Source organism: Protopterus annectens, chromosome 11.part0, assembly GCF_019279795.1.
Source record: "Protopterus annectens isolate FY-2018-M chromosome 11.part0, PAN1.0, whole genome shotgun sequence".
Lineage (NCBI taxonomy): Eukaryota > Metazoa > Chordata > Ceratodontiformes > Protopteridae > Protopterus > Protopterus annectens.
In genome coordinates, this window is record NC_056745.1 from 1,303,028,132 (window position 1) to 1,303,049,737 (window position 21,606).

The following is a 21,606-nucleotide window of genomic DNA, read 5'->3' on the forward strand; positions in this document are numbered from 1 at the left end:
CTGCAGACAGACATTCCTCATACTTTCACCATTAGTTAGGACAAACCTTACCATGTGAGCCTGACAATTCAAAATCCTGAAAATCAAAATTGCAGTAGCACACACTTTTCCTCAGTACTTAATAAGCTTCCCAGCCTTATCAGAAAGAGTAGGATTGGAATTAATTAAATGTTTAGCAGCAGTAGGATTAACTAAAGCTACAGCTAGGGTCTACATTAGAACTATGAAAACTCAGTTCAGCGAACGGCATTTTACATGAAAAATGCCATTCAATGAACTGTTATAGTGAGATTGCAGTACAGTGAAGATTAGAAAATTTGTCCTTTTCTCACTGTAGTGCAATCTCAGAGTTGGTATATATAATTAGTGGGCGGTGCAGCCTCCCCCACAAAAGCAAGTCTGACAAACGGCATTTTTGATGTGAAAGCCGTTCGCTGGACTGACTTTTCGTGGTTCTAATATAGACTCTATAACTACTGGGTCAGGTTTGGGAAGAGTGTATAAATACATAAAGACTGAGGAACTTTATGCATCCTATCTGCCTTTTTAGGAGCAGCTGGCTGATTGTCCAGAAAATTGCAGGCAGTAACACACATATCCACCAAGGCAGACAAAACTGGAGGAATGGGTGCAGGTTCTGGAAATTCTTTCTGTGACAGTTCAAAGTAGTTTCTGAGGGACTGACAAAGCTCAGTGTTCTCCCACTGAAAACACTGTCACATTCTAGAAATTGTCTCAGATCAAGTGAAACCCCGACAGAGAGAAACAGAAACTGAGCTGATGTTTTGTCTTAATCTGAATTAGAAATCTGAGGAGAAAACCCTGCATCTGTCTCTTCATCCTCCTGTCCAGATTCAGAATCTTGAATCTCTTCAGGAAAGTAAGTACTCCTTTCTTTACCAGAAACTACCTTACAAGAAGGATCAGTCGTCTGAATTAAACCCTGAGCTAGACCCAGTAAGCTACCAATGTCTAAGGAAATTTGAGGAAGAGTTACATGCTTACTTTTCTGTTTCTTTTTGACAAGAAAAATGGGGCCAGCAGTGTTATTAGTGGCAGCAGCTTCCCTATGGATGTGCACAACATTCTGACACAACAATGAAGACTTCCCTGTTCCTTCTCCCAGGACTTACAAAATGGGCTCTCCCTTGCCCATGGAGGGGATCCCGACAGCTGAAGTTGATGTGGCTAACCTCTAGTCCCTAGTGGCTGTAGGTGCTACACCAAAGTGATTTGGGGTAAAAGATGAATGGTTTGAGGTACAACAAATGTCCACAGTCGAGTCACCCACCTGTAGCTGAAGAAATAGCCTGTTGTGGTGGCAAAGGCTTTCTGCTTGTTTTCTTTCCGTGGCTGGAAGAAGGACTGATTGCGGAATAAACAGTTTGTTCCATGGTCATGCAACAATGGTACCTCTTTCCCAGGGAAACAAACAGCAAATGCAGGTAAAAATAAAAAGTTTTTTTAAAGTCACTTTTTCCCAGACTAACACAGGAAAAGGCACTTTAAAATGCTATACCAGCCCCACAATGTAAAATAAACAAAATGTCTCCACAGAAAAAATGGTTTTCAGTTATTTTAAGCAACTTTTAAACTGACTGGAAAAGTGTTTCTATTTGAAAGTACAGTAGTGTCATGACAATCCATTAAAACACAAGCTCTTAGCTTTAGAATAACTTTCCTGAAGAGGAAAGTATAAATAATAAGCAAAAATTATAAGTAGAATTTTCATCCCCAAAGGGAACTTATATTTGTTCAACAAAAGAAAAGCATAAGCCAACCACTGATCCTCGAAAGTCTCAGATTAGTGTACTGGTTGGTGGCTGTGAAGCCCCGAAGGGCTTGGTGCTCTAACTTGTCTTTTAGTTAACTCCACTCAAGCTGCCTGACAGTTTGAGCATGTGGAAGGTGCCCTGAAGCTTTCAAAGCTGTCTGTCTGGCTCTTATATCCTTGGCAGGATATAGCCCATATAGCTAAGGCTATTGCATTAGTGATCAATATGAGGAACATTGATTCTGTTTGTGGTTAAGATCTTATGTAACCTCTATGGGATAATTAGCACAATAGCCCTCACAGACTGGATATACTTGCACAAGAGCAGAGGTGTTTCACATACTGATCCCAAACAACTTCTACTGACTACCTGAATGATATGTTCATAAAGCCTTTTAGGCACCTGTTTACACAGGATTGCGGCGTTTACTAATGGAGGCAAGAAAGCTTGCTACTAGAAAATGTTTTCAAGTTGGTGCCAGTAACATAACCAGCACTCATTCAGGGCTAGTAATTTTCTGGATGTACAATATTTGTGTGAGTTACTTTTCAAAGCTTGTCTTACGTTTCTATCAAGGATCATTTGTCAGCCATTCAGCATGTCTGCCCATGGATCCCCCTCTTTTAAGGCATAAGTCAAAATGTTTTTGAAAGGGGTATTGCATAAGAGACCTCCAAGTAAGCTGGTGGCCCTTTCTTTGCTATTTAATTTTGTGTTAGAGAAGCTAAAATTTGCATTTGAACCAGCTAACCTGGCTGACTTGAGGTTCTTAAAACGGAGAATAGGTTTACTGTTTTCTCTGACTTCTGCAAGAATAGTATCTGAGTTGAAAGCTCTTATGGTGGGCAAGTCTTTTCTCATTTTTCACAGAGAAAGACCTTCTTTGAAAATTAACCCTTCTTTTATGCCTAGAGTGGTATCTGAGTTTACTTTAAGCCAAACTATCAATCTCCCTCTGTTCTGCCCTGAATCCAGCAATGATGGAGAAAGAATACTTCATTCCAAGGATGTCCACAGACAACTCGGGTATTATCTTGACTGAACAAAATCTTTCAGAACTTCTGAACAGTTGTTCAATTCTTATGAAAGTGAGAAGGGACAACCTTTGTCAAAACAGACTATTTCCAAGTGGTTGTCCCAGGTTATTACCTTTTCTTATTCCCACCACAACAAAACTATTTTAGGCAGGGTCAAGGCACATTTTACTAGGACCTTAGCTTCATCTATTGCTTTTTGGAAAGGTTTGGATTCTAGAAGTATTCTAGAAGCAGCAATGTAGACCTCTGGACATATTACACCACAAGCTAGGTTAGCCATTGCTAGGTCCAGTCTACAGGGGCTCCTGGTTGCTTCCCCCTTCATACTCACAGTTTTTGTAAGCTCTGGTAATCTACCCATCTGGCTTAGGCTACTGTAGCAGGGATCAACATGAAGAACATACCACAGTTGTGTGATTAAATGTACAGTAACAGTAAATTTTCAAATGATCACTGCTGCAGTAGCCACTTCCTCCCTCACCCTTGTATTTTGGTATATTTTTTATGCCAAGGTCCTAGTAAAACTGATCTTACTCATTATAGACAGCTCCAAAACCAAGCTAAGAAACTCATCTCTAAAGACAAGCAACACTATTTCTGGAACTAACAAACTAGTAGAAAAACTAATCCTAAAGCTTTCTGAACCAGTATCAGCAATCTTCTTAATCCTGGCACTAAACCCAACCCCTGCCCTCACCCTGACAAGCCACCAGAACAAGTTGCAAATATCTTTAATTCTTACTTTATTGACACCATTGCCAATATTATCTCTACCTTTTCCCATCCTCTCCCCAACACCAACATTTCTTCTTCCCCTTTTTCTACCCACCACCCTTTCTATCCTCTGATACTCTCTCACCAAATGGCATACATCAGACTCCCCCTACACTTTTCACACTCTATATTATCCCTACCTCCCTGATCAAAAAACTGTTCTAAAACTAAAGCCCTGCTCCAACTCTGCTGACAATATCTCTGCCAAATTCCTCAGACTTGCAGCTGACTCAGTGGCGTAGCCCATTAGCATTCTGATTAATTGATCCATTCAGGAATCCTACATCCCTGGTCTCTGGATAAAACCTATAATATTACCACTTCATAAAGGTGGTCCCTCAGTTGACATCTCTAACTTCCAACCTATAGCTATACTTTCCCCAATCTCAAAAATTCTAGAAAGTGTGTTCAAAAACAACTTTTAAATCACCTTCAAGAACATAATCTTCTCTCCCCTACTCAGCACAGTTTCTGGCCTAGACACAGCACATCCATTGCATTAATCTCTTTATTAGACACTGTGAATAAAGCAGGAGACTCCAGTAATATTGTATCAGCCCTTTTTCTGGACTTATTAAAAGCATTTGATACTATCTCTCACTCCATTCTCCTCTCCAAGCTCTCAAGTATTGACCTATCTACTCAGTCTCTTAATTGGTTTAAAAGCTATCTCTTTAATAGAGGGCATGCTGTTAAATGGCAGAACTCCATTTCCCCTTACATTCATAACTCTACTGGTGCTCCCCAAGGCTCAGTTTTAGGCCCTCTTCTGTTCAACATTTTTATAAATAATCTCCATTAAACTGTTGAGCAGGCCTCCCTAGTCCAGTAGGCAGATTACTCCACCATAGTCTGCTATGCCCACAATTCAACCACTCTAAAGTAAATTACCCAAACTGCATTTACCACAGTAGAAACCTGGCTTCACAACAGTCACCTGTTCCTAAATCCTAAAAAAGCAAACTTATGATCTTCACTCCTAAAAGAAATTCACCCTTTAATACAGTTGACTTCGAAATTCTCTCCCAAAACTCCGCCAAAATTGAGTTAGTTTCCCATACTAAGCTATTAGGAGTAATTACTGATGAGAATCTTAAATTCGATCTTCACGTTCAAAATAACATAAAACCCACAACAAAATGGGCCTACTTTACAGACTTAACAAATTCCTCTCCCTCCCATCTAAACAAGCATTAGCTCTAACATCTTTTATGATCTCTAACTTATGGTGCTCCCTTATTAACTAATCTACAGTCTTCCTTAATGGTTAAACTAGAAACATGCTATAATAAGATTGCTAAATTTGCTACAAATAGTCACACTCCTCAAATCATTGCATTGCCCTACAGCAACTACAATGTCTTGCATTCCCCATTACCTTCTCCTTCTCCAGCTCACAACCTCCCATAAACTTATATATAAACTTCAACACTGTCCAGTACTCAGCTCCCTCTTTACCCTATACAACCTTACCCATCCCCTTCGTTCAGAACACCAATTCCTTCTGCAGGTGCATAAAGCCAAACTTCCTGCAGCTCAACTCTTACACTCCTGGACTATTTTCAAAAAATGGAATAATCTCACAGCCTCTTTAAGCCTTCAGCCAAGACCTTCTAACTTCAAAAATGCACTGCACAGTCATTTCTCATCCATGTGGATTTGTAACTGCTGAATTCCCTCCTCAGCCATTACCTAAATTCAAGACTTCTAGCCTCACACCCTTCTCTCTTCTTATTTCCTCCCTCTGTGCCATCATATACCCTTACTCTTATGCCAGACCACTAACCTTTACTTCTATGTCCCCATTTCTTATCCAAATTAACACTCCATTTGATACACCCCCTTACTCTGTGTACAACAGCCCATTCTTCTCTAAGCCAAGCATCTCTATATTATGCCTTGGAAGATTTTCTGGTATTTTTCTTTGAATTGTACTCCAATAAGAAAACATTTTTTTCTGTTTTATCAATTGTTTATGTAACTTCTGCAATTGATTGTACTATTTTAAGATACTTTTTATATAAATTATGTTATATTTCTGTTTTTTATTCTATGTATGTTATATGTTATATCTGTTTTTCTTTTTATTCTATGTATGTACCTTGCAGCTTTTCTCCCTGGGCCTCCACTAAAAATGGGCTAGCCTGGCCCAGTGGACTTTCCCAGTAAACAAATATCAATAACTAAATAAATAATAAATGTCAGGGTGTGGACATTTGCTTTTTGTTGTTCCTAGCAATGTCCTAGCAGGGCTTAGCATCCCTCTCTCAGCTGGCATAAAAGCTCTGAAGACCTTGACTCTCAAACCTTTTAGTCAACTCAGCTCAAGCTGATTAATGGTTTGAGCATGAGGAAGGTGTCCTGAGTCTTTGGAAGCTTGCCAGCTGTTATGTCATACATAGGATATGTAGGATATAATCCACATAGCTTCAGCTACTGCAGCAGTGAGCATTCGAACATCTGTTATGGTAAGTTTACTTGCACAGCTGCACTTTTCTGCTTTCACCACATAATTAAACTTGTCTACCTGCATTACAGGAGTGAAAGGTGCCTCCTATGGTGTTGCCTAAAGCTTATTTCGCTAAACAAGAATAAGCACTATTACTTTTTTTCCTGACAGTATATGCTTATGCTCTCAGTGTCTGGTCATACTAGAGCATTTATTGCTATTATGCTTGAGCTAGGCATATATGTGCCAAACCCATAATTGTCCTAAGCTTATGTTTGAAATTTAGCACATACCCAACAGCAGACTCTTTGTGAGAATGACCTTCACCTGCCTACTCATGTCAGATAAGGTTTAAGGGTCCCCTTCCTTTATAACCATAAATTAGTTCAAATGGTGAAAAATCTGTGGATTCTTGGTGAACCTAGAAATGGGGAAGCAGGTGTTTGTCCCTTTCCCACTTAAACTGCTCTATGAATGCCCTCAGAAGAATTTAAACCCTCTACCAAACCATTTGTTTATGGATTGAAGGAGATAGGTTTTATTTTATGTATTTTATCCTTGTTGGCCAGTTTAGTCCCAGTAGTCTAATAGCTTCTTCTAAGTGGAGTCCTGAGGTGGTATTTATCCTACTAGGGCAAATTTGGGTGGGCACTGGGGAATTTCCCCTACTCGTATGTGTACAGGGAAGCATTTTGTTGTGACCCTTCCAGCTTCCGGTCTGAGTGCAGAGGCAGCTCAGAGAAGCAGGAAGAGAGTTTAGCTAGCATAGGGGGAGAAAAGGAATACATGGGTGATGTTAGTGATTCTGGTGCTGTTATTCAAACAGCAGCATCAGTAGATAAGACAGTGACAAAGGTATTGGAAATTGAGGAGACATTTGCAAATGATGATGGCATGGTGAAGGAATTAGAAAAGGCAGTTGAGCCTTTTCAAGAACAGCCTAAGGAGGCAAGAAAAGGAAAGAAAACCGTCAATAATAGATTTGGAAGAGCTGTTTCAACAAAACCTCTTGGAGGAAGAGGTAACACCATAAGAATGTGTTGTCAGAATCCTCCAGTTTGGAGGGTTGGGGGAAGATTTATTGATGAACATGGTTAACGTGAGTAAATCAAATAATGGTAAAAACATGTTATGGGGAGAGCTGATGGAAAAGATCCAGAAGGACGAAGTTCAGCATATCAAAGAGAGACAGATCGATAGAAAATTGTATTTGGAGATGATTAAAGCAGTGAAAAAAAGCAAGAAAGAAGAAAAAGATGTGTGTTTAAAGAAAAAGAGACTTTTTAAGATGTGAATTGAGAAGAAGGAAGATTTGGAGCTAGACAGATATAATATATTGGACAAATTAATTATGATTCTAAGTATTAAACTAAATGAGGTAAGAGCATTTATAGTAATATAGACACTTTTTGTGACATTATTTTCAAGAGTGGTCAGATAATGGAAAAATTCTTTGCAGAATATGAAAAAAAGAAAGACCATTCACCATGGAACTTGTATGTATGTAAGTCTTTTTACAGGGAAACTAAGAAGAAAATTAACATTCAATTTAGGACTGATTTAGAAAAATAGACTTTAAAAGACATAGATTACAGTTATGTAAAGATGTACTGAGTTTATTTAAAGTTTATGATAACAGAGGTTTATGGATTGGGGTGTGGGATTGCAATGTGATTTTGAAGCTGGAGAATGAAAGTATTGTGTATTATAAATGTTGAAGGTTACAAAGGTATGTAAAATATTGGGGACATCCAAAAACATGTTTTTTGTGTGGAAAAACTGATCATTTAATTAATAACTGTGTTAAAAGAAGATGCTTTGCACATGGGGAAATAGAACATGATCGAAGGAATTGTGAATTGAAATGTTATAAGTGTAATAAAGTGGGTCATTTGTGGGATAGCGTGAAGAAAAGGGAAATGAGGAAATGGTACAGATAGTAACAGAGCAAGGTAAAAAGAATAAAGTTATAGAAAAAGAACAGTGGAAATGCAAAAAAAAAAGTAAATGTTACGGATAGAAAACAAGTGATACAAAAAGTTAACCCAAGGGAAGACTGAAATATGGAAAAAATTGTAGAAGAAGAATCAGGATTGAGTGATAGTGATGAGGTTAAATGGAACATAGCTAAACAAAAAATAAATTCTATTGATAAAAGAGTAAGGGAAAGGAAAAGGAAGATTACAGTGGGATTGAAAAAAGAAAAAAGGGGAAATGATGAATATATATTACATTAAGGTAAAATTCCTTGTGAAGTCTTAGCCTTTAATGTTAATAGTTTGAAAAAGTTAGAGAGAAGAAAAGGAATTTTGGAATGGTGTAGAAAGCAGGAATATGATATTATTTTAGAAGATATTAGATTCTTATTGTATGCATAAAGATTACATATCTGACTTTTAAAACTTACCTTCACATATCAGTCCTGGTGATTGTTTCTGCAACATACGAAATGGAAATTCAACAAAATACACACCAAAGAAGCTTTCCTCCACTGGAAAAGTTTAATAAACGATCTGGTACCTCGGCAGTTCGCCTTCAAGGATCACAGTTCAATTAGTTTCAGCATCATCTTAATATACCATTTTTTTAAGAAAACAATTATTCAATTAACCAAATGATGCAAGATCATTAAGAAACAATTCAAATTAAAGTGATCTCAAACAAATATAAATAGACACACTCTCAATATTCTTCAGATAGACATTATTTAAATAAATAAATCCAACAATATTCCAGGTGAACCAATTAATATATATGAAATATATCCTATTGTGATACCTAAATAAATACATTATATAATACCTACAGAAATACATTACATATTATAAATTCATGACTTGCCAAATATAAATAATATATGTATAATATGTTTACATGAATATGAATTAATAAATATGAATACTGGGATATATCATAAACCCAATTCCTGATTCAACCCATATGGCTTCAAAGTGTTGAATTTAATTATCATTCTAGCCTCCAGTTCTAAAAGTTTATTTTAGACCTTATAGGAAACCAACATCAGTAAATATGTTCTTACATTCCACCAGTATGCACCCCCAACATTTAATTAATGCTTTGCCTCGAGGGGAGTTTCAAAGAATTCGGAATCACACAAGTATAAAAGAAGAGATGGACAAGGAACTGAACATTGTATTTTCTAGGTTGTTGGAAAGGGGATATGATTACAATAATTTATTATGGTGTCGTGATGGACAGACCTATGAGAATACAAGAGCATCTAATTTTGTGGAACAAACCAAATATTTGGTTGTTAATAATCATTCTGAGAAAACTAATGTTGAGAAATTGTTCTTTATAACCAAATTCACCCCTTTTTCTAAAAGAATGACTTCTACCATTAGGAAATTCTGGTATTTAATTTGTCAGGATGAAGCAATTGGTGAGTTATTTCCCAATAATGTCAATTTTTCATTCAAAAGGGGAAAAAATTTAAAAGAAATTTTGAATTGTAATTTAACACAAAAGGGTAAAGTTATTCCCAGTAAAGTAGGTACTTTTGCTTGTGGATCATGTAGTGTATGTAGTAGGGTCTTGAATGTAGACAGCATTAATGAAATTAAACATACATCTAAGGAATATTTTAATTGCAGGTCCACATGTGTAGTATATATTTTGGGGTGCTCTTGTTCCAATATTTGGTACATTGGACAAACTAAAAGAATGGCCAGAATTAGGATTCTGGAACACCTCAAGGATATAAGAAATGCTAACGCTTCTAGTCCTGTGGCAAAGCATTTTATTGATAATCATGGTGGGTGTGGTGACAGTTTGAAATTTAGCATATTAGGAAGGCCTTTCATTTGTAGAGGAGATGATCTAATAGGTAAACTTTTAGAACTGGAGACTAGAATGATAATTAAATTCAACACTTTGAAGCCATATGGGTTGAATCAGGAATTGGGCTTATGATATATCCCAGTATTCATATTTATTAATTCATATTCATGTAAACATATTATACATATATTATTTATATTTGGCAAGTCATGAATTTATAATATGTAATGTATTTCTGAAGGTATTATATAATGTATTTATTTAGGTATCACAATAGGATATATTTCATACATATTAATTGGTTCACCTGGAATATTGTTGGATTTATTTATTTAAATAATGTCTATCTGAAGAATATTGAGAGTGTGTCCATTTATATTTGTTTGAGATCACTTTAATTTGAATTGTTTCTTAATGATCTTGCATCATTTGGTTAATTGAATAATTGTTTTTTAAAAAAAATGGTATATTAAGATGATGCTGAAACTAATTGAACTGTGATCCTTGAAGGCGAACTGCCGAGGTACCAGATCGTTTATTAAACTTTTCCAGTGGAGGAAAGCTTCTTTTGTGTGTATTCTGGTGATTGTTTCCTCTACAACTGCTCCAGTCTCTGTGTCTGCCCGCTCTGTTCACCCTGTGGGCTCACTCTGCTCCTCTCCCTACCCCCAATTCCCACCCACCCCCAGGGGTCCTACTCTTATACTTTCTAACCACACCTCTTCCTCTTCCCATTACCCTCTACACATTTCCCATTGGCCAACTTCTCTTTCATCTCCCATCTCTTACCACTCCCCTCCATACTCACCACACCCTCCTATCTTTACACACTCTCACCTTAAATATTTCCATCTCTACATATATACAACAAATAGCTAATCCTTCCCAATGGTTAATCCAACCATCTCTTTTCAAATTTTACTCTGCTTCACTCTTTTACCACTACCACGTCTAACCTTTGCCTATTTACTCTCCTCCTATGAGCACCCAATATATCCACACACTGACTACCCCAATCAACAAACCAACTCTCAACCATTAGCAGACCTGCATAACCATTAATGAAAAGTGAACCAACAACTCCAAAATTGTAGTAAGGAACAGGAAACCTCCAAGGAAGCTCGTACACGAAAGGAGAGATAAAATCCTTTATTCCACAGCAATTATGCAGTTAAGCGCTTTCAACTGGAACCCAGTCTTCTTCAGAACATAAAACATAACATGCTCACCCAGCTACCTACTTGCAAAGTATCATAGAATACTACACATTAAATATAATACACTACATCTCAGGAGAGTGTTATTTCTGTACAGCAAGTTCGCTAACCCAAGCTGTCTAGGACAACTCCTTACATTAAAGGACGGTGATATTCATCCTAACCCTGGCCCAACAGCAACCCCAATCTCTCTCCATAACCATAATCAGTCAACCAATTATCCCCTTGCTAAACTATCTAACTCCCTCCTACTAGCTCATCTTAATATATGTAGTATTAACAACAAAGTAACTCAACTCCAAGCTCTTTTAGAAGTGTACTCCTTTGACATTATCTGCCTAACAGAAACATGACTAAAACCTGTCATCAAAGATAATGAAATCATCCCACCTGGATATAATATCCTAAGAATTGACAACGTAGCTAAGAAAGGTGGTGGGGTTGCTGTTCTATTTAAATCCGGCTTACAGTTAACCATATACAACTGTAATCTACCTCTAGATTCCAATGCTGAGATTCTTATCTCTAAACTTGAACTTAACAATGCTAAATCAATCTATATTATCTGTATGTATCTGCCCCTGAAAATAACATAGCCAGCATGGAAAATATCCTTTGCTGGCTATCCCAACACCTGTCTCAAGAAACCATAATCCTAGGCGATATACATTTAGATTGGAATTCCTTTTGTAGCAGCCTTCCTACCACCCACATTAACCTATATGTTTTTTCTCAAACCATTACCTCCCCCACCAGAATAAATAAAGCTAACAAAAAAGCAAGCATATTAGACTGGATTCTTACAAACAATCATACTCACAACTATAATTCTGGAACCCTCCCTGATGATATAAGTGACCACTCACTTACCTACATCATCAGGCATAAAGCCAACACTCCCATTCCAACCTCTATCAGAAGTATTAGATCCAAAAAGAACTTTAACCCTGATCTATTCCAAATGGAACTAAGAGCATGCAATTGGGTTCCCTTAAAACACCTCCCTTTAGATGAAGCCATCAATTTCTTTAATTCTACCTTCCATTCTTAATCACCACACTCCAACCAGATCTATTAGAATTAAGGCCAATTCTGCCCCATGGCTTTCCAATAAAACCAAACACAAAATTCATCTCAGAAATAAATATTGGGCCAAATGGAGAATGACTAAAAACCATGTAGACCAACAAACCTTTAGACAGCTAAGAAATTACACTAAGAAGGCCATACTTTCTGATAAACAAAACTACTACTTACAATTTCAACAACATAATCATAACAACCCACAGAAATTCTGGGCTAGCAATAAGCAGTTACTCCACCCAGGTCAATCCACTACACCAAACCCTCAAAATACAGACCAGAAAAATTCCATCCATACAGCTAATACCTTCAATACCTTCTTTACAGATGCTATCCAAACACTAGCTAGTCAACTATCACCTAATACCTTCACACTACCTTTATACACCTCAACCCCACCCCTCCTTTTCATTTCAAACCTGTCCCAACCACATTTATTCAAACCCTTTTGAATAAACTGAAACCATGCTCTCCTTCTGTAGACCTACTGCCTTCTGAATATCTGCAGTTATCATCCAAGGCTATTGCCTACGCTATTTCCATACTGATCAATAGAAATATTAGCGAAGGTCACATCCCTACCTTATGGAAAGTCTCCCATATTATCCCCCTGCATAAAGGTGGATACTCCACTGAGCTATCAAACTATTGCCTCATTGCCCTACTTTCTCCTTTAGCTAAGATTATGGAGAAATGTATCCATAGGCAATTACTCCACCACTTAATTGAAAACAATTTACTTTCCAACTGTCAACATGGTTTCAGACCCTCACACAGCACTACCACTGCCCTCCTTTCCTTTACTGATTACATTAACAGGCACCAAAATCTGAATAATCTTTCTTCTGTTTTATTTATCGACCTGTCTAAAGCATTTGACATGGTAAACCACCAAATTCTCATAAACATACTAAAATCTCTGTCATTAAACCCACTTTCCATAAAATGGTTCCAATCCTACCATGACAAATGACAGCAAGCAGTACTATGGCATAATACCCTATCCACCCATCTACCCGTTACTTTAGATGTCCATCAGAGGTCCATACTGGGACCTCTCCTCTTCTCCATATTTATTAATGACCTTCATCTAGCTATCCCCAAGCCACTTGCATACAATATGCTGACAACTCCACACTATTATGCTCAGCTACATCCTCCCATGACCTTCACTCTCTCACCCAGAAGGTATTCAACATAGTTGAACAATGGTTCACTCAGCATTGCCTTCTTTTGAACCCAAAGAAAACCAAACTCCTCCTCTTCACTCCTACTCAAAAGTCCTCTCCTCTTCATTTCTCTGTGACATCCACCAATGGTACTATAATATCTCCAGACTCTACCACCAAACTACTAGGTGTCACCATCGACAATAATCTGAACTTTGACATCCACATCAACAATGCTATAAAGACTGTCAACAAAAAAATTGGCACTCTCTATAGGATTAAACCCTTCCTTTCTCCTACTGCCAAAACTACTATAGCTCACACTCATTTGATCTCTCCACTCCTTTATGCCTCACCCATTTTTACTAATCTATCCAAGAATAACCTCAGCAAATTGGAAATGTCCTATAATAACATTGCAAGATTTGCAACAGGCAACCCATTTAGAACCCACCATTGTATAAATTTAAATCAGCTAGGATGGTTAGAACTACAACACCTGATTAAATTTCACAAACTAACCATTGCCCACAACATTCTTTATAAACCTTCTAATACTCCAATTTTATCTAGCCTCATCACCCCCTACAAAAATCTGAAGTCCTTACGCTCATCACACAAACTTCTTGTACACACCTCTAAACTTAATAACAGGGCTGGGGATTCTATCTTATCTAATACTGTAGGTAAATCCTGGAATCTTCTCCCTAATGACCTCTCCTCACTCACCTCTTTATCACTCTTCAAAAACAGACTTAAACTTTACCTCAAATCATACTGGCTATGCCCCTATACCAAACCAGACTAGTCATCTATTTCTTCAAACTTGACTTTGCCTATCCAGTGCTTACTATCCACTATTATATCTTTCTTATTATATTTTTCTCATCTCTCCCTTTTTACATTATTTCTATCCTCTGTATATACCTATTTTTTTAAATAAATCCTTAGTAACATCACTACACAACTAACTTCCTTTTTCTACTATTGACTTTACCTATATGATGTTTCTGTATCTTCAATTTGCACTGTTTATGACTCTTGCTCTCATTGTACATCCTGTACTAACCTCTATGCTGTACTGCACTTTACCATTGTTGATGATTTTTATTATGATATTTGCTATTTTTATTATAATATTTGCTTTTTGTTGTTTGTATTTGTATTTGTATTTGATCGTGTCTTGGAGCTTATCTCCCCGGGCCTCTACTGAAAATGGACATATATCCAATTAGACTAGCCCGGTCAACAAATGTAAAATAAATAAGATATCAAACAGAAGTATAGTGGGAAAAATGTTATTTGGAATTTTGGGAAGGAGATTTGTTTGGGCATGTTACATCAGGCAAACTTACTGTTGTCAATGTAAGATGGAGGGATCATATTATTAGAATTGTTGCCATTTATGCATATGTAACCAAAAAAGAGAGAGAAGAGTTGTTTAGAAACACAATTCAATGCGTAGCAATTAATACGAATATTATTGTAGCAGGAGATTTTAAGTATAATTTGAGACAGCTTAAAAAAAGTATATGATGTTAAGTTAGCATGGGACATTATAAAACAGAGGCAGTTAAGAATTTGGAATCAGGAGACAAGGACCTATAAAAGAGGAGAAAAAAAGAACAGAAAATTATTTTTTGGTATCAGAAAGCATATTAATAGTGGAAGAAGGTGTTTTGATGATAGGATTTTCAGATCATAGGGAAATTTGGATTCAGATAAAAGGAAATTCTGAATATTAAAACAGGGAAGGGTTTAAAAAGAATTCATGAGCTGAAATGGGATGACACAGGAAAAGAGGACAAGATAAAACTATGGCAAGATTGTATGGGGATGAGAGAGTTTTATAAGGATTGGTCAGAGTGGTTTAGTGAAGATATAAGCTTGGGAAAGGGATTAGACAAGGTTGTCCTTTGAGTGGCATATTATTCATATTAGTGATGAATGTGAAATCTATGCATATGAATAGAGAGATGAAATTGATGAGTAGCATTTCAAATGAAGGGATAAAATGCTGATTCTGCTAACATATACAGATGATATTATCGCTAAAGATAGAATAGGTATGAGCAATGTAATAAAATATTTACAGGAAACTCTTCAGGGAGCAGGGTTTTCAATAAATAATGGAAACAGTCAAGGATTAGGGTCTGAGGAGATGTTTGGATGAATTAAATTGAATGTGAAAAATGTAAAAATTCTTGGAATATTGTTTGGAAAGCAAGATATTATAGATACAGTTTGGAAAGAAAAACTAGAAGAAATGAGAACTACTTGTTTATTTTGGAAATCTTTTAGATTGCCTTTTCAAAATGATGTATTTAACTCTGTTTTGTAAGTGAGAATCACTTATTTTGTAGGTGTTTTTAGTTTACCTTCAACTTTAGAAAAAGAAGTGTTTAATATTGTTTTTTTTTTTTACTTGAGGATCTAGGTTAAATCCAGTGAAAAGATGGATTCTATATCTGCATAGAAAAAGGAGGCTTAGGGTTAATAAATCGAATGTTTTATATTGCATCTTTGAATTTCTGTCAAGTAATGAAATGTTTAAAGGACAATGATGTTTCTATTTTAACATAGATATTAAGGATAAAGTATAAAATGGGATGGTTAAACTTTCTTTAGTTCAAAATGAAGGAAAGTTTGTTGTAATAAAGTTTAGAGAACTATCAAGATAAAATCATTCTGTGAAAAAAAGAGTGTCAAAAAGACTGAAAAAGGGAGAAAAGTGTGGTACAACAATATTATAGAAATCTATTTTTGGATATATCCCTGGGAGGGGTTACATAAAGAAAAAAGGAGTAAGGAGTGCTATACAAGCAAGAATGGTAAGGTGTAAAAAATGCCAATATTTTTTATGGAGACTGATGATACAAAAATTACCAGTGAAGGCAAATATGCCTTATAAAAGTAAAAAACATAGGATTTGTTTGTATTATGGGGAATTTTAAACTAGTGCAAAAGAGTTAAAATGTTAAGGAAAAAGATTTTAGATTCAAATTATGTGGAGGGATTTACAGAAATAAACAGTCTAAATATGGATATGATTGAATTTGGATATTATAAAAATAAAAGTAGAAATCATGTTAAGAGAATTGATAGAAAAATGTTTTGTATTATATGGATAATTTGTAATCAAAGGGTGAAGAAAATTATGCTTAATGAAAAATGGGATTTAGCTATGATGCTAAAAAAAATAAGAGTTTGGTTGTGGAAGTTAGAGTGGGGTCAGACAGTAAAAAAATAATTATTGTGTTTTTTGATAGAGAAAATGTAAAAGAAAAATTGTATATATTTTCTATAGTGTATATATTGTAAATATGTGTATATAATGTAAATACGTATGTATACTTTAATGAAGGACCCCTACTCTTTTTGGTAGGTGTCATGGATCTTTTATATCCATCTGTGGTTTCACCAGCTCATGCATATGGGATCTCAGTTTAACATCTCAGCTGAAGGATGACACAGTCAAGAGTGCAGCACCCCCTTAATGCTGCACTGCAGTGTCAGTAATCCAGTCACCTGGACTGGGAATAAAACTCACAGCCATCTGGTATTAATTTAGTGCAAAAAAGCATGATCCTCTGTAGTTCCCTTTCCACAGAAAGTCTAGATTCAGTTGACAACTGTGGCTAATATTTAGGCTTACTACTACTACCTCTAGCTTTCAGTGAAGAAGTAGCCATCTGAACTGACCCAGTATCTTTTGACACCTGTGGCTCTGATTCAGGTTTGTTGCTGTAACAAGCTCTTCTCCTGAAACAATCACATCACCAGCTTCTATTTGCGGTATGGGCACTGACAGGGTCTCCCCACTTATGCCTTATCAACATGTTTGTTTTCATCCCTGGCATTTCCAATTATGACATCTGCCATGATATCATCAAAAACTGCCACCTGTTTGACTCATTGCCCTTCTTACCAGTCCAAATGAATCCTGGCCAATAGCATTTGAAAAGGTGTCTCTCCCATTCCCCTATCTAGAATGGATTGCCTAGGCAAGCAATGCTGAAGTCTTAACAATTGTATTCTTAACAATAGTTAATTCTGATGTAGTATTGATTTTAGCAGTAGTTTCTTTACCACCTACCAGGATAAGGTACATGTCTTTGTGATAATCTTGAGCAGCTGCAGTGTCAAGACAACCCGTCACTACTGTGGTGCTACTTCAGCTAGTTCCTACACATAGCTTTCATTCTCCTTCCTGTTTTTCTGTGGACATTTTGACCCAACATACCTCACTTGGTTACTTTGGAAACAACTAACACAAGGATGTTGGTTTGCACTGGCCAATGCTTAGCAATTTGCAAATGGAACATGATGTGGTGGCTTAAAGTGCTCTGTATGGGTTACATTATAACCATATGTAGTGCTAGGTAAATCCCCCTTGTGGAGTTTGCCTTGCTCAATAAATAGAAAATATCCTTACCCATTTCTTCAGCCAAGGTACATTCCTGGTATGTCAACCAGATCCTCCAGTCCATGGGCAAAATATTCAGTACTTGCTCCCTAATTATAAGTTTGCAGAAATAGTCACTTTCATAAATGGGAAAGTGCATGTCATGTTAGCACTTTTGAAATGTTGAAGATTATAGAAAAAAACCTTTGTGCCCACAGAGAAATGAAATGCTGTCTTCCTCAGCATTAAATTACCATAATTTTGTAACCTGAGTGAGTGTCCATAATCCTTAATGATTAGTTTATTTGCAAGTGGGTGACAATTGTCCATTTTTATTAATTTGAAAGTTAATCAGGTAAGGCTAAGAGCCACTATATATCTATCCTGATTGCAAAAATATCAATATAAAAAGACTGAAAGTAAAAATATATAATGAAGTATATTTTATATGAGGCGTGCAAGTCCTCCTACTCCCCCCACATCCCCTGCAACTTATATATACCAACTCTTGAGATTGCACAACAGCAGGGAAAGAGCAAATTCCCATTCCTGGTGTACACTCAGTGCTGTGGCTAATATTTACATTACAGAAAAATACATTATACATTACAGAAAAATGCCTGGCTTGAACTTGAAAACATACAAATCCTTTCATATTTAAAGCAGCATATACTACTTATTTAAAAGTAAGACATGCCTAGACCAAATTAATCTAGTGCAAATATATAATCTATCTCTTCTAATAGATAGCGGTATATTGTTACTATTGCTTAGTAAATTTTATTTTATTTCTTGCTGGAAAATGGTCAGGACTACTCACACTATCAATGTGGCATGGCAGTACCTTTTTAAAACAACCAGGAAGATGAATACAAGTGAATATGCACATTTATTTATGCATGACTAAAAAAAGTGTATGGGAGACGTGACTTGAAAACAGCCTGGGGACCAAATATACTTAATCCGCCACTGCACATAACCTACTTTTTCTTGTATTTTTCTTTTATGTTTCTTGCCCAAAGTAGTTTTCAGGAGGCTGGTATCCCTTATGCAAGCTTACAAAAAAATATTGCCATTGTGCATTTGATCTGTGAAACATATACTGCTTACTTTTATGTATGATAGATTGTCCCTATAAAAATGATCTTTTCTTTTCCATTTCTCTGCAATCATCCATGTACTTTTCTCTCTAATCATAATTATAAGGTTACTCACTTGTTCAAATCCTACCTAATTTCAAATCTATAATTCTTATAAAAAACTTTTAACACATTTACACTTCAGCCATTTATACAGCAATTGCAAATCCATATCTCATTCATTTTTTCTTCAGAGTGCATGCATATGCTGAGAGAATCATTTTTTTCTGTTCACACTTTTCTGCAATACTTCTCAGGTGTACCTTAGTCTTCTGTAGTCACTTTCATGCCTTTCCTTCTTGTTTGCTATTCACATCAAAGATCTCGACTCCAATCCATAGATCCCTTCTCCAACTCGTTCCATCTCTCTGGCCCTCTTTGTCTCACTTTGTCCCTGCACTCTCCACTGCACCTCATCCTCGGTCTTGGAAAAGAACATTCCTCCTCATCATCACTGTTCCACTGGTTTAATTCTTCCTCCCAGTCATACCTGTATTCACTTCTGTCTTTTAGGGAGATATTTTCCTTTTCCTCATCACTGCACTCATTCTGTAGCCATTCTGTATAATTTGATGCATTTTTCTCATATTACTTACTCTGTCATGCCTTTCTGTCTCTCTTCTTTAACCATCTACTCTCTTGCCTCCTCTCCTTTAATATTATTGACCTTGTGTTCCTCATTGCTGTTTGTTCTGTGTCTTTTCTGTCCCCTTATTTCATCTTAATTCTGTTTCTTATCTCCATTTTTATTTACATCTGCTGGCCTAATATCCCCAACCACAGATCAAAATCTGGCTTTTACATGCAGTACATTTCTGTTAATATGAAAAACTTCCTCTTTTGTTTGCTGCATATACCATCAGGGGTAGCTGTTCACAGCTGTGTTATCTGCCATCCATCTGGAGATAGTTTTTTTTCTCATAGCCTATACCTGAGTTACATAATCATTTACTACTTTGACTTTACAACATCCCATTACCAGCCCCTCTTTACTGCTACTGTTTTTGCTAGCTATTCCTTTAATCTACTATTACATCTGGACCTGCCTTCTATCTTTTGTAAATGACAGGGACAATGTGCTCTATCAGTTTGGCATTCTAACCAGCAAATACTTCCAGTTATACTAGAAATCCACACTATTATGTCCTTTAAAACTTCTTTTCCTTCTATTCCTTCTCTCAGTCCTATTATTCCAGCATTTATTTTCTCTTCTGGCATGACATTCCATATCAGTTTGTTTTTGTAGCAAGTCATCTGCAGCTTTTTCCATAAATTTCTCTTGTTTGCTTCTGCACATTTTTTTGCAATTCTCTCACATTTTTTTTTTTTTGCAAAACTTCAACAAGTTTACTAGTTTTAATGCTATTTGTACTAGCTTCCCATGTGTTTGGTTACAGTGTAATCATTTCAGCTTTCAACCCTTCATATGGCCCTTTTCTCCATGCCTTCTTTTTAGTTTATACTTCAAATAGCCATCCAGTTATGTTCCAGCATAATTCCAAGTCCTGCATTTTTGTTTTCACACTGGCATGAGGAAATGTATGTGCTAAATCTACATTAACCCAGTAGCATAGGTACAGAACTGTACAATTAAGGTGCCACACTGCTTGGTGGTCACATGACCTTCAACAATCAGGTAAAATTAATCTTGATTCATTATATGGGGGCTAATGGATTATGAGGTCCCTAGGGCATAGCTATCATATTTAGAAAAATAAAACTTTTGAAGAGGGTTGTATATTTTATCCAATAAAAAGATTCTGGAAGAAAGCGTTTTAGCAGGGATATCCTTTACGTCCAGTTTTATTTCCCAGTACAGCCTTACAACTAATTGTAAGCCAAATGATACATAATTAGAGTATAAAAAGGTTACACTCATTTGATCACAGTACTGTTACTACTTTAGGTTATACAGGTACTTATTTTTTTTCTTTTCAGAATACACAGGAAGTAGAAAAGGTTAAAGGTATCATGCAAATGTTTTAAGAATGTACCAGGCTGTTAATTATGCCCTTTTCTTTCATACTTAAGTTATATAATTCCTAGGTCTTATGAGCTTTTACAGGTGACATTGCAGTAGCATATATATATATATATATATATATATATATATATATATATATATATATATATATATAAATCTGTTTATTGGATTAAGCAACCATATTTTAATTGTTAGGTTGTCTCTGCTTTACCTAGTTGTTTATGCACAATGAGCTAATTAATTTTGCGAGATGATACTAATTTTTTCGTCAGATGACATTCTTTAATACATGTTGCTGTTTTATGAACTAAATACATTACTTACTGTTATTATTACAACTTGACAGTGTGTATATATCTCTTTGGCTCACCACTGAAAATAGACACTTCTGAGTTGGCCAACTCAGTTAGCAAAACATAAACATATTTACTGTAATAATTTTAGTAAGTAGAGGATAAATAACTTGTGTCCTATGTATTATGATGAATTAATATATACAAAGTGTGAATATATGACTGTGCATTGCATGAAGATGTAATGTTTAATGAACTTTATAGGTTCATAGGTTGGTTCATAGGTTGGTACTAGGCTATCGGCCCTAAGGCCTATGCAAGCCTAGCCATAACAATACAATTCCCTGGAAATTTCTTCCAATGATATTTACTTCTCTGGGCCCCTGTCTAGCAGGGCAACTGACATGATCCCCGGGGTGAATTTCCTATCTCCCATCCAATCATCAAGGTTCCTTTTGAAGAGGGCCAATGAGGCGCTCT

General features: G+C 36.2%; 1 protein-coding gene across 1 annotated transcript in view; it reads left to right on the forward strand.

The window, feature by feature from the left end:
* The first annotated feature begins 6,821 nt into the window (after positions 1 to 6,821).
* The window catches only part of LOC122815062 (paired box protein Pax-6-like), a 147,721-nt gene continuing 132,936 nt past the window's right edge, over positions 6,822 to 21,606 (forward strand). Inside the window, exon 1 of the mRNA XM_044087306.1 lies at positions 6,822 to 7,056. Within this exon, the coding sequence (XP_043943241.1) occupies positions 6,822 to 7,056 (235 nt within the window). The remainder of the gene's footprint in view (positions 7,057 to 21,606) is intronic.